Source organism: Bison bison, unplaced genomic scaffold (genome assembly GCF_000754665.1).
Source record: "Bison bison bison isolate TAMUID 2011002044 unplaced genomic scaffold, Bison_UMD1.0 scf7180017864471, whole genome shotgun sequence".
In the NCBI taxonomy this organism is placed as follows: Eukaryota; Metazoa; Chordata; class Mammalia; order Artiodactyla; family Bovidae; genus Bison; species Bison bison.
This window is the reverse complement of record NW_011495032.1, coordinates 40,816,275-40,835,555: the sequence shown is the minus strand read 5'-3', so window position 1 is coordinate 40,835,555 and position 19,281 is coordinate 40,816,275. Positions and strand designations below refer to the sequence as shown.

The 19,281-nt window shown below is 40.0% G+C and overlaps 1 protein-coding gene across 1 annotated transcript in view; it reads right to left on the bottom strand.

Annotated features, from left to right (window-relative positions):
* Positions 1-6,461: 6,461 nt before the first annotated feature.
* RQCD1 (RCD1 required for cell differentiation1 homolog (S. pombe)) overlaps positions 6,462-19,281 on the bottom strand; it is a 33,693-nt gene continuing 20,873 nt past the window's right edge. The window contains exons 5-8 of the mRNA XM_010861189.1: positions 15,601-15,710; positions 10,712-10,810; positions 10,190-10,281; positions 6,462-8,809 (exon numbers count right to left, since the gene is read on the bottom strand). Of these exons, the coding sequence (XP_010859491.1) occupies positions 8,641-8,809; positions 10,190-10,281; positions 10,712-10,810; positions 15,601-15,710 (470 nt within the window). The 3' untranslated portion in view covers positions 6,462-8,640. The remainder of the gene's footprint in view (positions 8,810-10,189; positions 10,282-10,711; positions 10,811-15,600; positions 15,711-19,281) is intronic.

Below are 19,281 nucleotides of genomic sequence, written 5' to 3'. Positions count from 1 at the left end.
AAAGCGTGTACGAATAGGCAGCGGAAACAAACACCAAGATTGAGGAAAGTAGGAGAGGAATAGGGGATTGTCAAGGGCTTTATTACAGCTCCATACTTCACAGTGAGAAACGGAGGCCCAGGGAAGTTTCAGCAATGGCCCGGACTCACAGGTCAGAGCAGAGACCGCCAGTCCCTTACAATCTCCCCAGTACTGTGAGCTGGGACCTACTTTTGCTCTGCCTTGGGAAGACTGTGGGGTATGGCTCTTTTTGGATCAGTGTATGACAGAATGGAGCTGAGGGTAGGGGCACAGCTCTGTACTTGGACTTCTGTGGGGTCATCTTCCAGTGAGTAATGTCTTAATCACAGGCACAGAGGGAACTAACTGTACAAAGTGGTGTCATTTCTGAGTGTGCTGGGACCTGGCTGCCTCTTGTGGCTCCTCCAAACATCGCTCAACTGCCTAATATTCTACCATTAGTGCTTATTTATAGCTAAACCTTTAGTCCCATTAAAATAAAATCCTTCTGAGTAATTCCCATAAATGTCCGGATAGTGGTTACTTTGAGGAAAAGAGAGGCATTGCAGTGGGATGGGGCACGTAGCTGGCTTCTGAAATAGCTGGCGAAGTTCTGTTTCTGGTCCTGGGTTGCTGATAAGAGTCTTCATAATAACTTATGAAGCTATATGTTTTATGTAGTTTTCTGTAGCTTTGTTATATTTTACAACAAAAGGGTTTCATGTTTTAGTAACTGGTAATTTCTGAAGCCTTACGAAGTCTCAAAATTTATACCTAAGTTGAGTTTACTGCACTGACAGCAGGTTTTAATAAAGGAAAAGGAATATGCAGAGAGCAGAGGCAGAAGAGGGAAGGCCATTCCCGGGGAACAGGAAGATTAGGAGGCACTAAGGTTTAAACTGTGCTGATTTCATATCTTACTTCATAGAGGCTGTTTCCCATGCTTGTCTTATTCTTCTGTTTCCACTCCTCCAACGTTGTCCTGTCCTTATTTTTCCATACTAGCCCTTCCACACTCCAGGATTTTTTTTTTTTTTAATTTGGCTTCTTTGGGTCTTAGTTGCAGCCTGGGGGATCTTCGCTGCATCATGTGGGATATCTCATGGATTCTCACGATCATAATCTCATGATCAGCTCATGGACTCTCTGGTTGTGGCACATGGGCTTAGTTGCTCCATAGCATGTGGGATCTTAGTTCCCTGACTAAGGATCGAACCCAAGTACCCTGCATTGCAAGGCAAATTCTTTTTCTTTTTTTAAAAAATTATTTATCTTTGGTTCTGCTGGGTCTTCGTGGATGTGCACGGGCTTTCTCTAGTTGCAAAGAGCAGAGCCTACTCTTGGTTGTGGTGTGTGGGCTTCTCATGGTGGTGGCTTCTCTCGTGGAGCACAGGCTCCAGGCGGGTGGGCTTCAGTGGTTTCAGTTCACAGGCTCTAGAGCACGTGGGTTGAGTAGTTGTGGTGCAGGGGCTTAGTTGCCCCGCTGCAGGTGGGATCTTCCCAGACCAGAGATTGAACCCATGTCCCCTGCATCGACAGGTGGTTTTTTATCCACTGAACCACCAGGGAAGTGCATACACTCCAGGGGTATACATATGGTTTGCCTCTCTGAGTCACTATTTGCCTCACCTAGTTGCAGCACCACCTCATACTCTTCTGGGTGTTCTGTGAGAGGTGTTATCACTCCTCCTGGATTTTCTGATGGGAGTTCAAATCTCAAACATTCTGTTTCAGTGTTCTTACAAGCACCCCAGATTATGTATTCTGATTTTGGGGAAAGCCATTAGAAAACCTTCACAAGGTTACTGTGGCTCCCAGGAATGGCTTAGAAGACAGGTCCACTGCAGGATCTCCTTCAGATCCAGGACAGGAGCAGACACAGGGCCCTGAGCACAGGAGCTGTCCATCTGGTTTAGTTGCTCCTCTTTCCATAATGATCCTGTCCCATCCCCACACTCTTGTCTATTATTAACAGATCCAGAAACCTGATCAGGGCAGCAGCAGCAGCAGAGGGATTTTCTGGGAACCATGCCCAGGAAAGGCCTAGAAGCCCTAAATTGAAATGAAGGGGTAGCTGGCAAAGAGGAAGACCTCAACAGTGTACCCTGACACTGCTGCACAGGCAAGCCTAGGCTCTCCTCCTGACTCCCAGAGGAGACGCCTTAAACTTCTCTGCTTCAGGGCTGGGGTTTCAGAGACTCACTTCCCAGACCATCCAATCTAACTTCTCACACTTCTGAAATAAAGCTCCCCTTTCTCATTGGTCAAAAAGGAATACTTAAAGTATTAAGTTTCACCTAAAAAATAATCTGTGAGACCACTTGTTGATTTGGGCTTCCCAGGTGGCACTAGTGGTAAAGAACTCACCTGCCAATGCAGGAGACACAAGAGACTTGGGTTCAATCCCTGGGCTGGGAAGATCCCCTGGAGGAGAGCATGGCAACCCACTCCGGTATTCTTAGCTGGAGAATCCTATGGATAGAGGAGCCTGGCAGGCTATAGTCCATGGGGTCATGAAGAGTCGGACACGATTGAAGTGACTAAGCACACCTGTTAACTTAAAAGCCAGGATATATAACTTGGAAAGATAACAGAATATATAGACACTTCCATTCCAGAGAAAACACTCACAAAAACCTCCAAAATAACCCCCCTTCCCCAAAAAATTAAGGTGGGAGGGGGGACAAGGAGGTATAAGAGAAACAAGAGATCAGATGATAGAGATTAGAATTTAAAATGCAAAGGCCAGGGCTTTGGTGGTGGCTCAGTGGTAAAGAATCTGCCTACCAATGCAAGAGACATGTGTTTGATCGCTGGTCCAGGGAGATCCCACAAGCCTCAGAGCAGCTAAGCCTGTAGTTAGCATGTTGCAACTAGAGAGTAGGCCCCACTCACAACTAGAGAAAAGCCTATGCAGCAGTAAAGACCCAGCACAGCCAAAAACAAAATCTACAATGCAAAGGGTATAATATACCACTGTGAGAGATAAAAGTTTCAGAAAAGTTCACAAAGTAAAATACAACTGTATGCTATTTATAAGTCATGTCTCAGGAAGGTGGGTCTAAAAGGTTAAAGGATGGTGTCTGGGTGTGGAAGGACTCCAATCTCATTTTTCTTCAAGACTGTCTTGGCTGTTTTGGCACTATCCATTTCCATGAAATAAAAAAAAATTAATTTTATTTATTCACTTATTTTTGGCTGAGCTGGGTCTTCATTGCTTTGCTCGGGCTTTTCTCTAGTTCCATGCAAATTTTAGAATCAGCTTGTCAATCTTCACAAAAATAAACCTGCTGGGATTTTACTTAGAATCGAATTTCACTGGCAGATTAATTTGAGAGAACAGGTATCCTTCCGATATTATTTTGCAGTCCATGGAGATTATATGTCTCTTCATCTACGTCTTTTTTTTTTTTTTTACAATTAAGATGTTTCAATTTTTTTATTTTCAAAATGTACTCATGTTGTCAGACTGTAAAGTCATTCCTGAAATTTCATTAGGGTTAAAAAAGTTTCTCTAATGGTATCTTATATACAATTTAAAGAAATAAAATTAAGTTATTGTGAAACTTACATAGTGAGATTTCTAAATAGTTGAGAACATAGGCAAGTTCCCACTTTTTTTCTAACAGATATAAGCTAACCTATACCAACGAAGAAAAATATTAGGTGAATTGACATATGTGACTTGACCACATGCCTGTCAACCTTTCTTTCCAGGATGTTGTTTGCAATGTAGAGTCTGCATATCTTTTGGCATACCTATTTTGAGCTATCTGATTTATTATGCTATAATAAACAATATATTTTTGAATTTCATTTTTTATTTATTGTATTTAGAAACACATAATTGACTTTTTTGAGATGCATATTGACTGTATTCTGTGACCTTGCTAAATTCACTTAATTCTAAGAATCTGTAGATTCTTTTGGATTACTTACATACACAATCATGTTGTCAGCATGTTTGTTTTTTCCCTTTATCTTTTTCTTGACATCACACTGGCTGGGACCAGTTTATGGAGTTGTGATAGTGGACATCCTTATCTTATTCTGCATCTTGTGGAGGATGATTTCAGTATTTTATAATTGAGAAGTTTACTACAGGTTTTTTAAAAATAGAATTTTATCTATTTGGCTGCATTGGGTCTTAGTTGGCGGCACTCAGGACCTTTCCTTGGGGTGCAAACTCTCCAGGTGTGATGAGTGAGCCCAGTTGCTCTGAGCCATGTGGGATTAGTTCTCTGATCAGGGATCGAACTTGTATCCTTTGCATTCCAAGGTGGACTCTTAACCACCGGACCACCAGGGAAGTCCCAACCATAGCGTTTTTTTATTAAGATTTTGTGTTTTCATGAATATGAAACTTTTTCTTTTAAATCTTAAAATTATAAATGAATTTGAATTTTTAGGTCAAAGTAATTATACACAGATATACACATAGGTATATCTACATACACACACATTTAACGATTTTTATTAGATTAAGGATACCCCCTTCTATTCCTGCTTTTCAAAGTTTTTAAAACTCATGAATAGGTATTGAATTTTTTTTCTGTAATACTTATTTAGCTGTATCAGGTCTTAGTTGCAGCATGGGGGATGCTCGATCTTCACTGCAGCATGCAGGATCTTTAGTTGTGGTACATGGGATCTTACTTTCCTAACCAGGGATCAAACCCTAGCCCCCTGCAGTGAGAGCATGGAGTTTTAGCCACTGGACCAACAGGGAAGTCCCAGTATTGAATTTTATAGTGCTCTTTCCTGCGTATATTTAATGATTGTGATTCTTCTCCTGTTTTTTGTTAACTGAATTCAAGCATCAAGTCAATCTATTTTTGCAGTAAATCCAAATCAGATTTGACACATTTTCTATATGTTGCTAGATTTGACTTGACTGGAAATTTTACATTTACATTCATAGGAAAGGTTAGCACCTAGTTTTCCTTCCTTTAATATCCTTGATAGTTTTTGGTGGCTGAGTTATACTGCTTCAAATTTTAATTAAGACCTGTTTTTTCTCTATAGTTTCTGGAAGTTCATGCGATTGGTGACTAAGATATGAGTGACGTCTCTATTTCATTTCTAACATTGACTTTTTTTCCAGATCAGTCTATAGCTTTATCAGTTTTACTGTTTTTAAGGGAATGACTTTTGGTTACATGTTTTTTATTTCACTTTTTTTTTTGCACTTCTTCTACTTCTTGAATTTGCTATTCTTTTTCAGTTCCTTATTTGGCTGGACCAGGTCCTTGCTCTGGCACTTGGGATCCCCAGCCGCAGCATACAGGTTTTTTTTTTAGTTGTGGTATTTTAGTTGCAGCACGTGATTCAGTTCCCCGACCAGGGATGGAACCTGGGCCCCCTGCCAAGTCCTAGACACTAGACTATCAGGGATTTCCTTCTTTCCCAGTTTCTTGACATGAGGTGTCTTCATTATTTTTTTTTTTTCTAATTTCCTTTGTACTTTTTTTTTCCTGTGATGAGTGGGTTTGGAATTATACTGTTTTATAAGTTAGGGACTTTTCAGTTTTTTCCCCTCTAGCTTAATCCCTCTGTGTTCAGAGAACACTGTATTACTTTAATTTGGGGGGGAAATTTCCTTACTTACAGCTTGATCGTTGAGCTATGATCAATTTTGGTGAAAGCTTTTGGTGCAATTACAAATATGTGCATTGTTGGTTGAGTTACAGTATTTTATGTATGTCAGTTAAGCTAGGTTTGTGTTGTTCAACTTAACCTATTATATCTGCTTTTGAAACACATGTATTTTTTAAAAATGAAATTCTGCAATATTCAGGGAGAAAAATGTCATTTCATTCTATTGTTTTCTATTTCAAATGTTTTCCTTGGACTTTTGATAGAGTAACTTTGCATATTCCTACTCTTCCCCCTCACACTTCCCCAGGCTTTGAGCGGCAGGAATAGTTAGCAAGAGAATCATACATACTGTTAGTAAGGAAGGCATGCTCTGAAGGCTACCAGTACCTCTCCTTGTCCTGTTCCACCACTGAAACAAAGTCCCTCAAGCCTCACAAAAAAGAAGCTGGAAACAGAGGTTGGCTCTGTCTCACTGAGAGCCAGAAACAGGGATGGAAACAAGTCTGGAGATGGAAGTCTTGAACTCCAGAAGGAAATGGCTATTAAAGTTGGTGGTAAAATGTTTCAAGTTTTATCTCTTCATATATGGAAGCCTCTCCCACACCAGTACTAGGTTCTGGCCACTACAGCCAGGAGTGAAGTTCTCTTAAGCAAGACACTTTTATCAGAAAAAAGATGCCACCCCAGCCTCCCAAACAGCTTTTACACATCAGTAAGACTCTTCCAAAGGACTTATCCACAAAGGAACCATCACTGCCCTCTTGGTAGGACAGTGCATGTGTGTGTAGGTGCACAGAGGTAGAGAGGCAAGGTTGACGAGGATCATCTGACCAACAAAATCCAATCTCCACAGTTTAAAGGAAAAACTATTGTTACAAAAACAGAAGCATTTTTATTTCAGTCCTGTTGAGGGAGTGAGAGGGACAGAACACACAAGTGAGGGGAGGGGGTCTCTTTATTCACACACGACATCAGGACCAACTACAAGGAACAATACCCATTTCCACCCCTCCCCTCAACTCCTACGTGGGGTCCAAGGCCCGCTGAGATTAGATGGTACAAGAATTAAGACACTATTGGCACAGTACAATGGCCAATGCACCGAAAGATGGAGAAGAGAATTTCTCAGGGAGCATGGCCTGGGGCCTGGGGCCTCAACTGCTTCCCCAAAGGAGAGGGAATGAGAAAACTTTGGCTCAGCAGGAAGGCGGTTGGCAAAAACCAGGGTTAACCTAGCTGGAGTCTGCAGGACAGAAACTGTGGGCTGAAGGGAGTCAAGACGTTTATCTAGTCCATGCTGCTCTCTGCTTTCTCCAAGGCTTCTTCTCCTCAGGCTTGAGCTTAGTGAGAGCTGGTCTGGTCCTCCTCTTCATTTTTGAAAGCTGCAGAGTAAGTGCTTATTCTACCCTTCCTACATCTAGGCTACTTCATTACTACTTTCTTGGCTCTAGAGAGACAGAAGCCAACTAATAAGGCCGGCTCCCTTTGTGAAAGTCGGCTTGAAAGAGCCCTTGGGTTGGCAAAACTGCCCCTGCAAAGGTTTTTCTGAGCCTGCCCCCTGTAACTCTCCTCAAATGTGTTCAGACTCACCTTCAACTGTGTAAGATGTGGACTGAAAATATTTGGTCTCTCTAGTTGGGTTATAAATTCCATCTTTGATTGAAGATGGGGATTAGAGAGACAGTAGGTAATGGCAGGTGGAAGGACTGGGGGAAAGCAACGCAATTTAATTTACATTGGACTGCAGATTCAAACCTCTAGATTATGAACAGAGTCATTTAAAGATCCACAGAAGAAATGGAGAGTCTCTGACACAGTACAAAAAAGTGAAAAATATTACAGAGACAATCTCATAATTCCCACAGACCATAAGGGAATGTGTCCAAAACAAAAGAAAAAAAACAAAAAAACAAAAAACCCAACAAGACTGAGCAAGCAGAGTCCAGTGCTCTATCTTAAATCTGAATAAAATTAACTCATTCAGTTAATACTGCTTCAAGTACAATCATGAAGACACTTGGAATTGTAGATTCACACCAAAGCAAAGAATAGGATCAAGGAGCCTATCATCGTAAGCCCAGATAACCTTCCTTTTAAAAGTCATCCAGGAAATGTCTCTGAGGACTTGAACTAAAGGTGACATTCATCATCTCCTCTCAATACAATATCCTTCCAGGACAGTCTGGTGAATTAAGATGCCTGTTTTAAGTTTAGGAAAGTGAACAAGGGAAGAGCACTGAGATTTGGAAAAGCTAGCAGCGAAAGCCATAAGCAAGGGTTAAGGTCCTTGTGGCATCCAGAACTGGGGGTAGAAGAATGGAGAAGGGAAGGGAAATAGGTGGTGGGTTCCTGCTGTCCTTTGGCTTCATATCCTTCCCCTGCCTCCCATTCCCCCCAACAGCTCACGCAGCTATTGGCCTCCTAGATGTAATGGGATGTAATGCCCAGACCAACTTTTTATTGAGCTTATCCAGCTAACAGACTTGTAAACAGTGCCAACTGACAAAGGTTTGCTGAATATTACAGCTTGTGTCCACTACACCTCTCTCTAAGATTAAAAACAAAAAACCAAAGTAAACAAATACTGAGAGAGAGGATGAAGTGACACATCTTGAGTCTTCCAGGAAGGCAAAATAAGAAAACGCCACATGGTTGGTCCCAGGCGTTCACCGTGCCTAGAGCGCTGCTGCTGCCACCAATCTTCCCTCCCGCCAGTGGCTGGGTAGAGGTGAGGGAGAAGGGTCATCGTGGGCCTGCTGCAAATACAGCATTTGCTGGTGTTGACACCCTCCTTGGCTATGGTGGCAAACTGCTGTGTCAGGAACCCGTTTCCTGGGAGTAGCAGAGGGAGCCCAGGTCCTCAAGGCAGCCTGAGATGGCAGCTCATACACCTCAGCGGGGGTACCGTGCCCCTTTTCTCCAGTGCAGTTCAGCATTGAGGTCGTCTATTCCCAGTCGGCGATAAAACCTGAGCTGTTTTCCTTGCAGGTGTCCCCTCCCTCCCCCAACTTGGGGGGAGTAGTGGGAGGGGATGGGGGAGGATCACTGAGGGGGCAGGGGAATCCCCCGGGGATCAGTGACCTGACCCTCTTGCAGGTTCTTCACCAGTTGTGCAAGCCAGCGTTTGGTGGTGGTGTCATCTTTTAGCACCTGGGCGAAGGTCGTATCCTTCAGCTGGTCAGGGAGGCACTGCCTGAGTGCTTCACGTGCCCTACATCAAAAACAAACCAACCAACCAGGGAGACCAAACAAATAAACCCACATTGGGGGACAGGGAAGAGCCCTTTTCTTAGATATAAATATATAGAATCCTGGGAATTTATGGCTCTGTCAAGTACTTTAATAAGCCATTAAAATTATCTAAAGCTTATATTAGACATAGGCTTAGAGACCTCCAGGATCTGTTGTCTGTAAACATTTTCAGAATGTTTCCCCTACATTGAACTTTGTGACAAAGCAAATAGAATAAAATGATGCAACAATTTACCTCAATTCAAACTACTTTCTGATTTATTACAGTTGTCGAAATACTCATGTTAAAAATATATGGGTGATAGTAAATGAAACATTCCAAAATCAGAAAAATAACAGGGGATATGACCTGATTCATAGTAGGATAAGTTAATGAACTTTTAACTCTAAACTGATAAAAATTTGTGTCTTTCCAAAAACAGCTTCAGTTTTATGTTAAAACTCTTAAGAGATAAGCAGTAAAGCTATCATAAAGTTATTATCAGATGAACTTTCAAATATTTCATTTTCTTTAAAATATTACCAGTAAAAGTCAAATCTGAAAACTCATTAAGGTAAATTAACTATTTATAAGGCTGTTTTTTTTTTTTTTTTTTTTTTAAGTTATGGCTTTTGTACTTAGCCTAGTTTCTTTTACAAGGAGAATTTTAAATAAATGTATTTTCAAACTTGGTGAAATCAGGAACCACTAAAGAACAGGAGAAAATGGTCAAAGAAATACTTAGGGCTTAAATAACCTCAGTGGCAGGAGTTCACATTAATCAAGTTATCCCCATTCCTAGGAACACAGAAATCATCCCATTATGTGGTTTAGCAGAATATGAGCAAGTGGCTTTCAGCATGAATTATGGATTTACAAAGCAAAAGGTCAAATTTTTCTAAAATGCACTGTATCTACAATGTATGATTTCCGGCAGAAAGAAATAGGGAGGTAAAATAATTAGCTCAAGGACTTTACAGGAATCAAGAGGAGAACTAGAGATACAATTCAAGAGCCCTCTGGGCTTGTTCCTTTCTTAAGAGATCTTTAAAAATATACTTTTCTTTCTTGTAGAACAGAAAGCTCAAACCACAGGAGTAATGGATCATGAGATTCACTATCTGAACTCTCGGGAATTTTAGAGTAGGGTACAGAGTTTTGGTGGGGAGACAACACTCTGATGGATTTTTAAATTAAGCATTTCAGATTTTAAAAGAAATTAATCAAGGTCTGTCTCAGACGACCTGAATATAGTTTTATCCCTTCCCTGTCCTAAAGATACAGAAGCCATGACATGAGATGGGGCAGACGCTCATCAGAGTATTTCCCCAAAGTCCTCTAAATTCTATAAATGTTTACCTGGGGTTATCTGAGAGTCGAAGGTAACATCTTACTACATGCTTCAGCAAACGGGCGGAAGGTTCTTTGGATAGCTGCAGGACCATCTTACCCTGTTTTCCCCAAAACAAGGTGGGGTAGGAGAGAACATACAAAACACAACATAATCCTAGTTGGTATCAGAGACCAGATATTGCAAGACCTGTTATACAAGGTTTCATGGTTGTTGTTTCCTGTTGGGAGACTGAAGTAGCTCAATGTCGACTGCAAAGAAACTAAGTTGTGTGATCAGAAGCCCTGGTGGTCCAGTGGTTAAGAATCCTCCTTGCAATGCAGGGGGACTCAGGTTCAATCCCTGGTTAGGGAACTAAGATCCCACATGTCCTGGAGCAACTAAGCCTACACAACTACTGAGCCTGTGAGCTCTAAAGCCCGGGTGTCACAACTAGAAAGAAGCCTACACGCAGCAACAGAGGATCCCCCACGCCACAACTAAGACCCAACACGGCCAAATAAATAAAAAAGGTAAAGGAAAGAACTCACCAAGATCATGGCGACATGGGAGAAACGCTCATATGTCTGACATATATAAGCCAAACCAGTGTCATCTAAGAGGATCTTCTGGAGGATAAATGTGGCAACCTGGAGTAAAACAAAATTAAGGAGTCTAAAACATTGTTCAGACTTGTCTTCCAACTGTCTACTCCTCTCCTAGGAATAACCATGAAGCAGAAAACTAAGAAAATACCCCTGCATTCTAGATAACTTAATTATGACAACTTATGCACAGTACAAAAAAATTAATACATATTACCATATTCAACATTAAGTGCCAGAATTTTTCCTAAAGCTGTAACATGCCTTATCTTATTTTCACAACAAACCTATGAGGTAGGTACCATTGTTATTTTACTTAAAAAGAGCAGGTAATCATCAGAGTCTAAAAACAGAGAGGTTTTCTTAGTTATTGAACACCTATGTGCCAGGTATAACTGTTAATCAATCAATAACTTGCCAGATTAAGATCCCAAGCAACAAAGTGACTAAATCAGAGTTGAGATCCAAACCTAGTTAAACACAGAGCTTCCCAGTTTTCCATGGGCCAAGATGATTTCAGAAACGCAGCCATGCCTCATCTCTTCCAAATGAGTTAGGTAAGATTTTTCCTATTCTTAAAAGACCGTTAAGAAAATAAGATTTTTAAGCCTCCCTTCAAAAACTTCCAACAGTAATAAAGAATACACTCAATTTAAGCTTGATTTAAGCTCATTAACTCTTACACAGATGGGGTTAAAAAAGTTTTAATTCAAGTCAAATGATTATTATAATGATTCTCTTCCTTAGCTGATCATCAGAATCAACTGTGGGAATTATTTGCTTTATTTTACTATTTTACTGGTGTATAACATTGTGGTCAGCTAAATAATGTCCCCCGAGCATATCCAGGTCATAATCACTAAACCCTGGGGATGCTACTTCATAAGGCAAAAGGTACTTTGCAGATGTGATTGTTAAGAATCTTGGGGGGATTAACCATCTTGGATGATCCAGGTGGGCCTTAGGTCATTATCACAAGGGTTCTTATAAAAGGGAAGTGGAGGGAGATGTGACCATAGAGAAAGTGATATGACAGAGGCAGAGATTTGAACATGCTACACTGCTGGCTGTCAAGATGGAAGAGGGAGGAATAGCCAAGATGTGCAATTCTAAAAGCCGAAAAAGGCAATTCACCTGCCAATGCAGGAGACACGGGCTTTATCCTTGATCTGGGAAGATCCCACATTTCTCAGAGCAACTGGGCCCATGTACAACTACTGAGCCTGTGCTCTGAAGCCCAGGAGCCTCAACTATGGAAGCCTAAGCCCTAGAGTCCATGCTCTGCAACGAGACAAACCACTGCAATGAGAAGCCTGCACACTAAAAAGGAGTCCCCACTCGCCGCAATTAGAGAAAGCCCGTGTGTAGCAACAAAGACCCAGCACAGCAAAAAATAAACAAATAAAATCATATTTTATATATATATATATATATAAAGAAAGAAAGAAAGCTGAAAAAAAGCAAGGGAAGAGATTCACTCCTAGAGTCTCCAGAGGCAATGCCATCCTTACGGGCACCCCGACTTAAGCTGGTTAAACTGAATTTATGGTTTCTGGCTTCCATAAACTGGTAGTGTTTTAAGCCACTGAGCTTGTGACAATCTTTTATAGCACGAATAAGAAAATCAAACAAACATATACACAGTAAAATGTGTTAAGTGTACTAATCTTAAGTGTATTTTGATTTTTACTTATTCCACATCTGTGAACCACAACCAGATTAAAATACAGAACATTAGGAAGTTGGGATTTACATATACACAATACTATAAGCTGACTCATTAGAAAAGACCCTGATGCTGGGAAAGATTGAAGGCAGGAGGAAAAGGGGACTACAGAGGATGAGATGGTTGGATGGTGTCACCAACTCAATGGACATGAGTTTGAGCAAGCTGTGGGAGATGGTGAAGGTCAGGGAAGCCTAGTGTGCTGCAGTCCATGGAGTTGCAAAGAGTTAGACACAACTGAGTGACTGAACAACAATAATATAAACAGATAACCAACAAGGACCAATTGTATAGCACAGGGAACTATACTCAGTATCTTGTAATAATCTACAGTGGAAGAGAATATATATCTATATATTCTTTCTCTCTATATATATATATATAAAGAATATATATTTATGAATCACTTCGCTGTACACCTGAAACTAACACAATATTGTATAAGTCAACTATAAACTATAATAAAAATAAAATAAAAAATTTAAATATAGAACATTTTCAGCACTCCAGAAGATTCCCGTGTGCCTTTCCCCAGTCATATCCTTCCCTGAGAGGGAGTTACTATTCTGATTTATCCTCACTGACTGGTTTTGACCACTCTGGACTTTCACATACATGGTCATACAGTATGAACTCATACGTGCCTGGGTTCTTTCATCTGACGTAGTATCACCTATGCTGCATATATCAGCAGTTCATTCTTCTTAACTACTGTGTAATTTATTTTGTAATATACTACAGTTCTATCTTTCATGAGCAAAAGTGCCATAAACACTCCTATACATGTTCTGATGCCCATAAGAGCTCATTTTTTGGGTATGTGTGTGTGCCATGTGCCTTGTGGGACTTTAGTTTCTCGACCAGGGATCGAATCTGGGCCCTTGGCAGTGAAGGCATGGAGTCCTAAATGCCAGGGAACTCTGTAGAGCTCATTTTTCTTGGGTATATATGCAGGAGTGGGACTGCTGAGTCACAGGGTAGACTTATGTTTATAGTGGGTACCACCAAACAGCTTTCCAAAATAACATACTATACACTTATCCAGAGGGATTTAAAAAAAAAAACAAAAAAACACACAAATGTCCATACTTTATCACTCTGGACAACGGTTCAGTAAGTCAGAGATGGAACCTGGACACTGATGTTTTTAAAACACTTGACAGGTGATCATGTCACACAGCCTTGATTGAGAACCTCTGTTTCACCTGATGCCTACTATGACAAGGCCTGAGACTAAGGATTTGTACATGAAAAGTTAACATGACAAGGTCTTTACTTGCATGGACCAAAAGAAGATAGACATGCCAGGAACTGACTACAAATAATGTTATAAGGCAGGATAGGAGAAGCATTCTAGTTGAAGTGTAAAGGTTGATGGGAACTTCTAAACATCAAGGATGAATTAATTTTAGTAATGGGCAAGAAATGAAAATGGAGGGATCGTTAGGATGGGGGCTCGTGGAAGAAATGTCACAAAAGAAGAAAATGAATCTTTGTCTGTCCCAGCCATAAGAAGCCAACTTGAAAAACACCTATTCACAGGCAACTATGAATTTAAAAACAACAGAATACAGTTGTACCCATTCCAATCCTGTCCCAGAAATCCACTGAAATTAACAAAATAAATAAAATTAAGGAAGAAATGAGAAAAGAAAAGCATGAACACAGATCACATGTCACTTATCCTTTGTGTGTTTAGTAGAAAGTTGAAGGCAGAGGTATAAATCCTCCCTAAAACACACACCCTAGACTGGCAGGCTGGGTGGAAAAGTATTCAGAGGCAAAACACTTGACTTAAAAACTGCCAACTTCAGCTCATAACATCTCTCTTTCCATCCATTATTTTTAAACAAACAGCAATCCTGGATAGAAAGACTCCCACAGGGAAACTTTTATAGAGATATAACCCAAGAAACGGTAGCAAGTAATACTTATCTGCATTTTCAAGGAAACTGAAGCGAATATGAACTTTAAAAAAACATTTTTAAAAAGTTAAAAGAAAATACAAAATTCAAAGAAGAGCTGAAACAACAGGAGAAGTGAGAAGCACAGACTAGAGGAAAAAATTAATAAATTAATATAATACAATTTGTATTAATACAAAAATAAACAGAAAATTAATACAAATTAATTAATAAAAATTAATACAAAATTAAACTGCTACATGTATACATATTTATGGAAAGATTCTACAAAAAAGTAATAATACTGGCTACTACTGAGAAGAACTGAGAGGTAAGGTAGAAGACTTACATTTATTTGCTTGTATACCTATTTGTAGTAGCATATGAATTTTTACTTTATTTGTATTGCATATTCACAACAAACAAACTTTAAATCATTACATCTGCTTATATCCAACTCAGCAATACTTACCTAATTAAAAATTAAAGTGAATAGTCAATGTGACCAGATATACTTTAGAAGCAGAGGTTAGATATTGCTAAAAATAGCAACATGGAAAAGTAGCCTTGAGAAAAATCACATTATATGAAATTAAAGATAGAAAGTAATTAGAGGGTAAGAAGAGACACATGAAAAATAGACAATACAGCATAACTGATGTTGCTTAAGCAAGAGGCCAAAACAAAGAGGAAACTATAAAAATTAACAACAAAAAAGACACAATGAGTAGGCTCTTTCAGAAAAAAATCTGACAAGGAAAATATCAGGCTGACTCAAGATTTCACTACAACATTCAGTACCAGAAGACAACATGGCTATGATAATGGAGTTCTGAGAGGGAAGACAGAGGTGAGAATTCTATAACCAGTTACATTATCATCCACGGTTAAAATACAAAGCAGGTATATATATATATACACACATACTTGATTATGTATAAAGAATGTCTGGAAAAATATACCTGTGGAGTCAGAAGGGGGTTCAGATAAAAGGGAGAAATTTATTATTTAACTTAATATATTCTTCTGATGGTTCTAGGTTCTTAAATCATCATTATATAACAATTTTTATTCAAAAGAGAAAAAAACATTCACGAAAGTTTCAAAAACTTTCATTTTTGAAGGGAGGCAGAAAAAGATAACTCAACCATGAAGAAGTAGTCCAACAGTCAACACAACATAGAATCTAAGATAAAAACACACACCGTTTTAGAAAGTTCACTTCCAGATTCCATAATTCGCAAACACAAAGGGATAATTTCTGTTGTCAATAGAAAGTTGATTACTTCCTGCTCATCTGTTTTCACCAGAGCCCCTAAAGAAAATATGGACAAAAGAAATTACTTCAGAGTCAGGGTTTCCAACTAAAATTGTTCATCCGTCTAGTTGTGGAACTTAGTAACATACAACACAAACTGTAGTTTTTATGTCAGAGAATCAGATTCAAACCCTGGCTTTAAAAAAAAAAAAAAAAGGAGCAAGAAAAGCACAGGTTGACTGTTGACACTAAAAGATCAGGTACAAAGTCCGGTCCATCACATAGTTAGCATCAGTTTAGCTACTTAAGTAATTATTCTATCACTTTGGTAGACAATCACACAATAATATCACCATCTCTTCTCCATGTACTTTAGGTAAGAGAGAATTCTTGTCGTCATTGTTGTTCTAGTTTCCCAATCATGTTGGACTCTGCGACCCCGTGGACCACAGCGCACCAGGCTCCTCTGTCCATGTGATTTCCCAGGCAAGAATACTGAAGTGGGTTGCCACTTCCTTCTCCAGGGGATCTTCCTGATCCAGGGATCATATCTGCATCTCCTGCATTGGCAGGTGGATTCTGTGCCCCTGAGCCACCAGGGCAAAGTAGTGAAGTATTAGTCGCTCAGTCATGTCCAACCCTTTGTGACCCCGTGGACTGTATAGCCTGCCAGGCTCCTCTGTCCACGGAGTTCTTCAGGCAAGAAAACTGGAGTGGGTTGTTATTCCTTTCTCTGGGGGATCTTTCCACCCCAGGGATAGAACCCAGGTCTCCTGCATTGCAGGCAGATTCTTTACGGTCTGAGCCACCAGGGAAGCCCTGGTGAGAGAAGTTCTGTATCAGTATTAAAGCATACTCTCAGGTACAAAGAAACAATGCCCTCTGAATCCTACTCACAATAGGTATAAATGACTTCCTGGTTATTTAATTGCCCCTATTTCCCCCAAAAGCAAAACACTGTAGGGCATACCTAAACAAGAAACACATACCTAGATTCTAATTCTGGTTCCACCGAAGTTTGATAAAGTTACCTTCACTTTGCAAGCCTCTGCTATTTTAATAAATAAGAGCTGCTGCTGCTGCTGCTGCTAAGTCGCTTCAGTCGTGTCCAACTCTGTGCGACCCCATAGACGGCAGCCCACCAGGCTTCCCCGTCCCTGGGATTCTCCAGGCAAGAACACTGGAGTGGGTTGCCATTTCCTTCTCCAATGCATGAAAGTGAAAAGTGAAAGTGAAGTCGCTCAGTCGTTCCCGACTCTTAGTGACCCCATGGACTGCAGCCTACCAGGCTTCTCTGTCCATGGATTTTCCAGGCAAGAGTACTGGAGTGGGGTGCCATTGCTTTCTCCGAAATAAGAGTTAGACAAATAATTTCCAAAATTATCCCAATTCTACTACTCTGCTGGTTTCGAAACTGACACCATTGACCAGATGACAGACACAGTTCAATGATATCCTCTTCATTCTGTATACAGGGAGTCAAAGTCCCATTAAACAAATGACTGTTCCCTGAGTGGTCCAATGCTTCGCTAGCTTTTATATCAAAGGCCTTAGTTAACTCGACCTGTAATAACCATAGTCAGTTACTTCAGAAGAGAGTGGTATCATTTGCTTTAACCAGAACTGGCAATCTACAAATACTACATCTTTAAACAGCACAAACCATAACTAACTAACATGGCCTACAACAGATGTCAAATTACTATCTCATTTAGACTTTTTACATGGGGGTCTAAAATCCATCTTGAATTAATTTTTATAGAGTACAAGATATGGGTCATGGTTCATTGCTTTACATATGAATATCCAATTGTTCTACCACCATTTATTGAAAAGACTATCCTTTCTTCACTAAATTCTCTTTGTGCCTTTGTCAAAAATCCAATTGACCTTATTTGTGTGGGTTTATTTCTGTACACTCCACTCTGCTCTGTAAGTCCTTATTTTCTCCAACACCACAATATCTTGACTTTTGTAGTTTCCCAGTAGATCTGGAAATTAGGTAGACTATATCTTCCAAGTTTATATCCTTCTTTTTAAAAAATGGATATTCTAGTTCATTTGCCTTTTCAGATACAATCTTAGGATCACCAAGGGCTTCTCTTCTGGCTCAGCTGAAAAGAATCTGCCTGTAATGCGGGAGACCTGGGTTTGATCCCTGGGTTGGAAAAATCCCCTGGAGAAGGGAAAGGCTACCCACTCCAGTATTCAGCCTGGAGAATTCCATGGCTCACATAGAGTCGGACACGACTGAGAGACTTTCACTAGGATCACCAATTTCTATTAAAAACTTCTACTAGAATTTTGTTAGAATTGCTCTAAAACTATACATCATTTGGGGGCAGAATGACATCGTAATATTGAATCACTGATATACCAACTGATAAACATGGTTTATCTCTACATTTATATAGGTTTTCTTTGATTTATTTTATCATTGCTTTATAGTTTGTAACTACAGACTTTGCACATATTTTGTAAAATTTACACCCAAGTTTTTCAAATATTTTGGTAAAATTTCAATTTCTATTTAGCTCAAGCATACCAAAATATGACTTTTATGTACTAACTCTATCCTACAACCTTATTAAGTTCACCAGTACTAGTAGCTTTTTTCTGTAGATTCTTCAACACAGGTTGTCTATGAATAGACAATCTTATTCTTGCTTCTTTTAAAAAAATTTTAACTGAAGTTTTCATTATGAAAGTATTGCTGGCTTCATCAAGAGTTGAGAAGCCCCCTCTGCACGTTCTGGAAAAGTCTTAAACATTTTTTCTTTTTAAGTGCACTTTAGCAGACTGTATTTTTCAAAGAATCTGTCATTTCACCTAAGTGGTGAAATTTATGGACAGAGTTATTAGCAGTATTATCTTACTTTCCTTTTGTCTGAGGAGTCTTACACAATTTCCCCTTCCATTTATCACATTTGCCAATTGGTGTCCTTTTTTTTCCTCATCTGTCTGGTTAGAGGTTTATTAATTTCATCGTTTTTTTCAACAAAAAATTGGGGATGGATGAAATGGGTGAAGGTGGTCAGAAGGTACAAACTTTCAGTTGCAGGGTAAGTAAGATCCAGAGATATAATGTATAGCATGGTGACTACAGTAACAACACTGTAGTGTATGTCTGAAGGCTAAGAGAAATCTTCAGTTCATTTCAGTTCAGTTCAGTCGCTCAGTCGCGTCTGACTCTTTGCGACCCCATGAATTGCAGCACGCCAGGCCTCCCTGTCCATCACCAACTCCTGGAGTTCACCCAGACCCACGTCCATCAAGTCAGTGATGCCATCCAGCCATCTCATCCTCTATCGTCCCCTTCTCCTCCTGCCCCCAATCCCTCCGAGCATCAGAGTCTTTTCCAATGAGTCATCTCTTCGAATGAGGTGGCCAAAGTACTGGAGTTTCAGCTTTAGCATCATTCCTTCCAAAGAAATCCCAGGGCTGATCTCCTTCAGAATGAACTGGTTGGATCTCCTTGCAGTCCAAGGGACTCTCAAGAGTCTTCTCCAACACCACAGTTCAAAAGCATCAATTCTTCGGCACTCAGCCTTCTTCACAGTCCAACTCTCATATCCATACATGACCACAGGAAAAACCATAGCCTTGACTAGATGGACCTTTGTTGGCA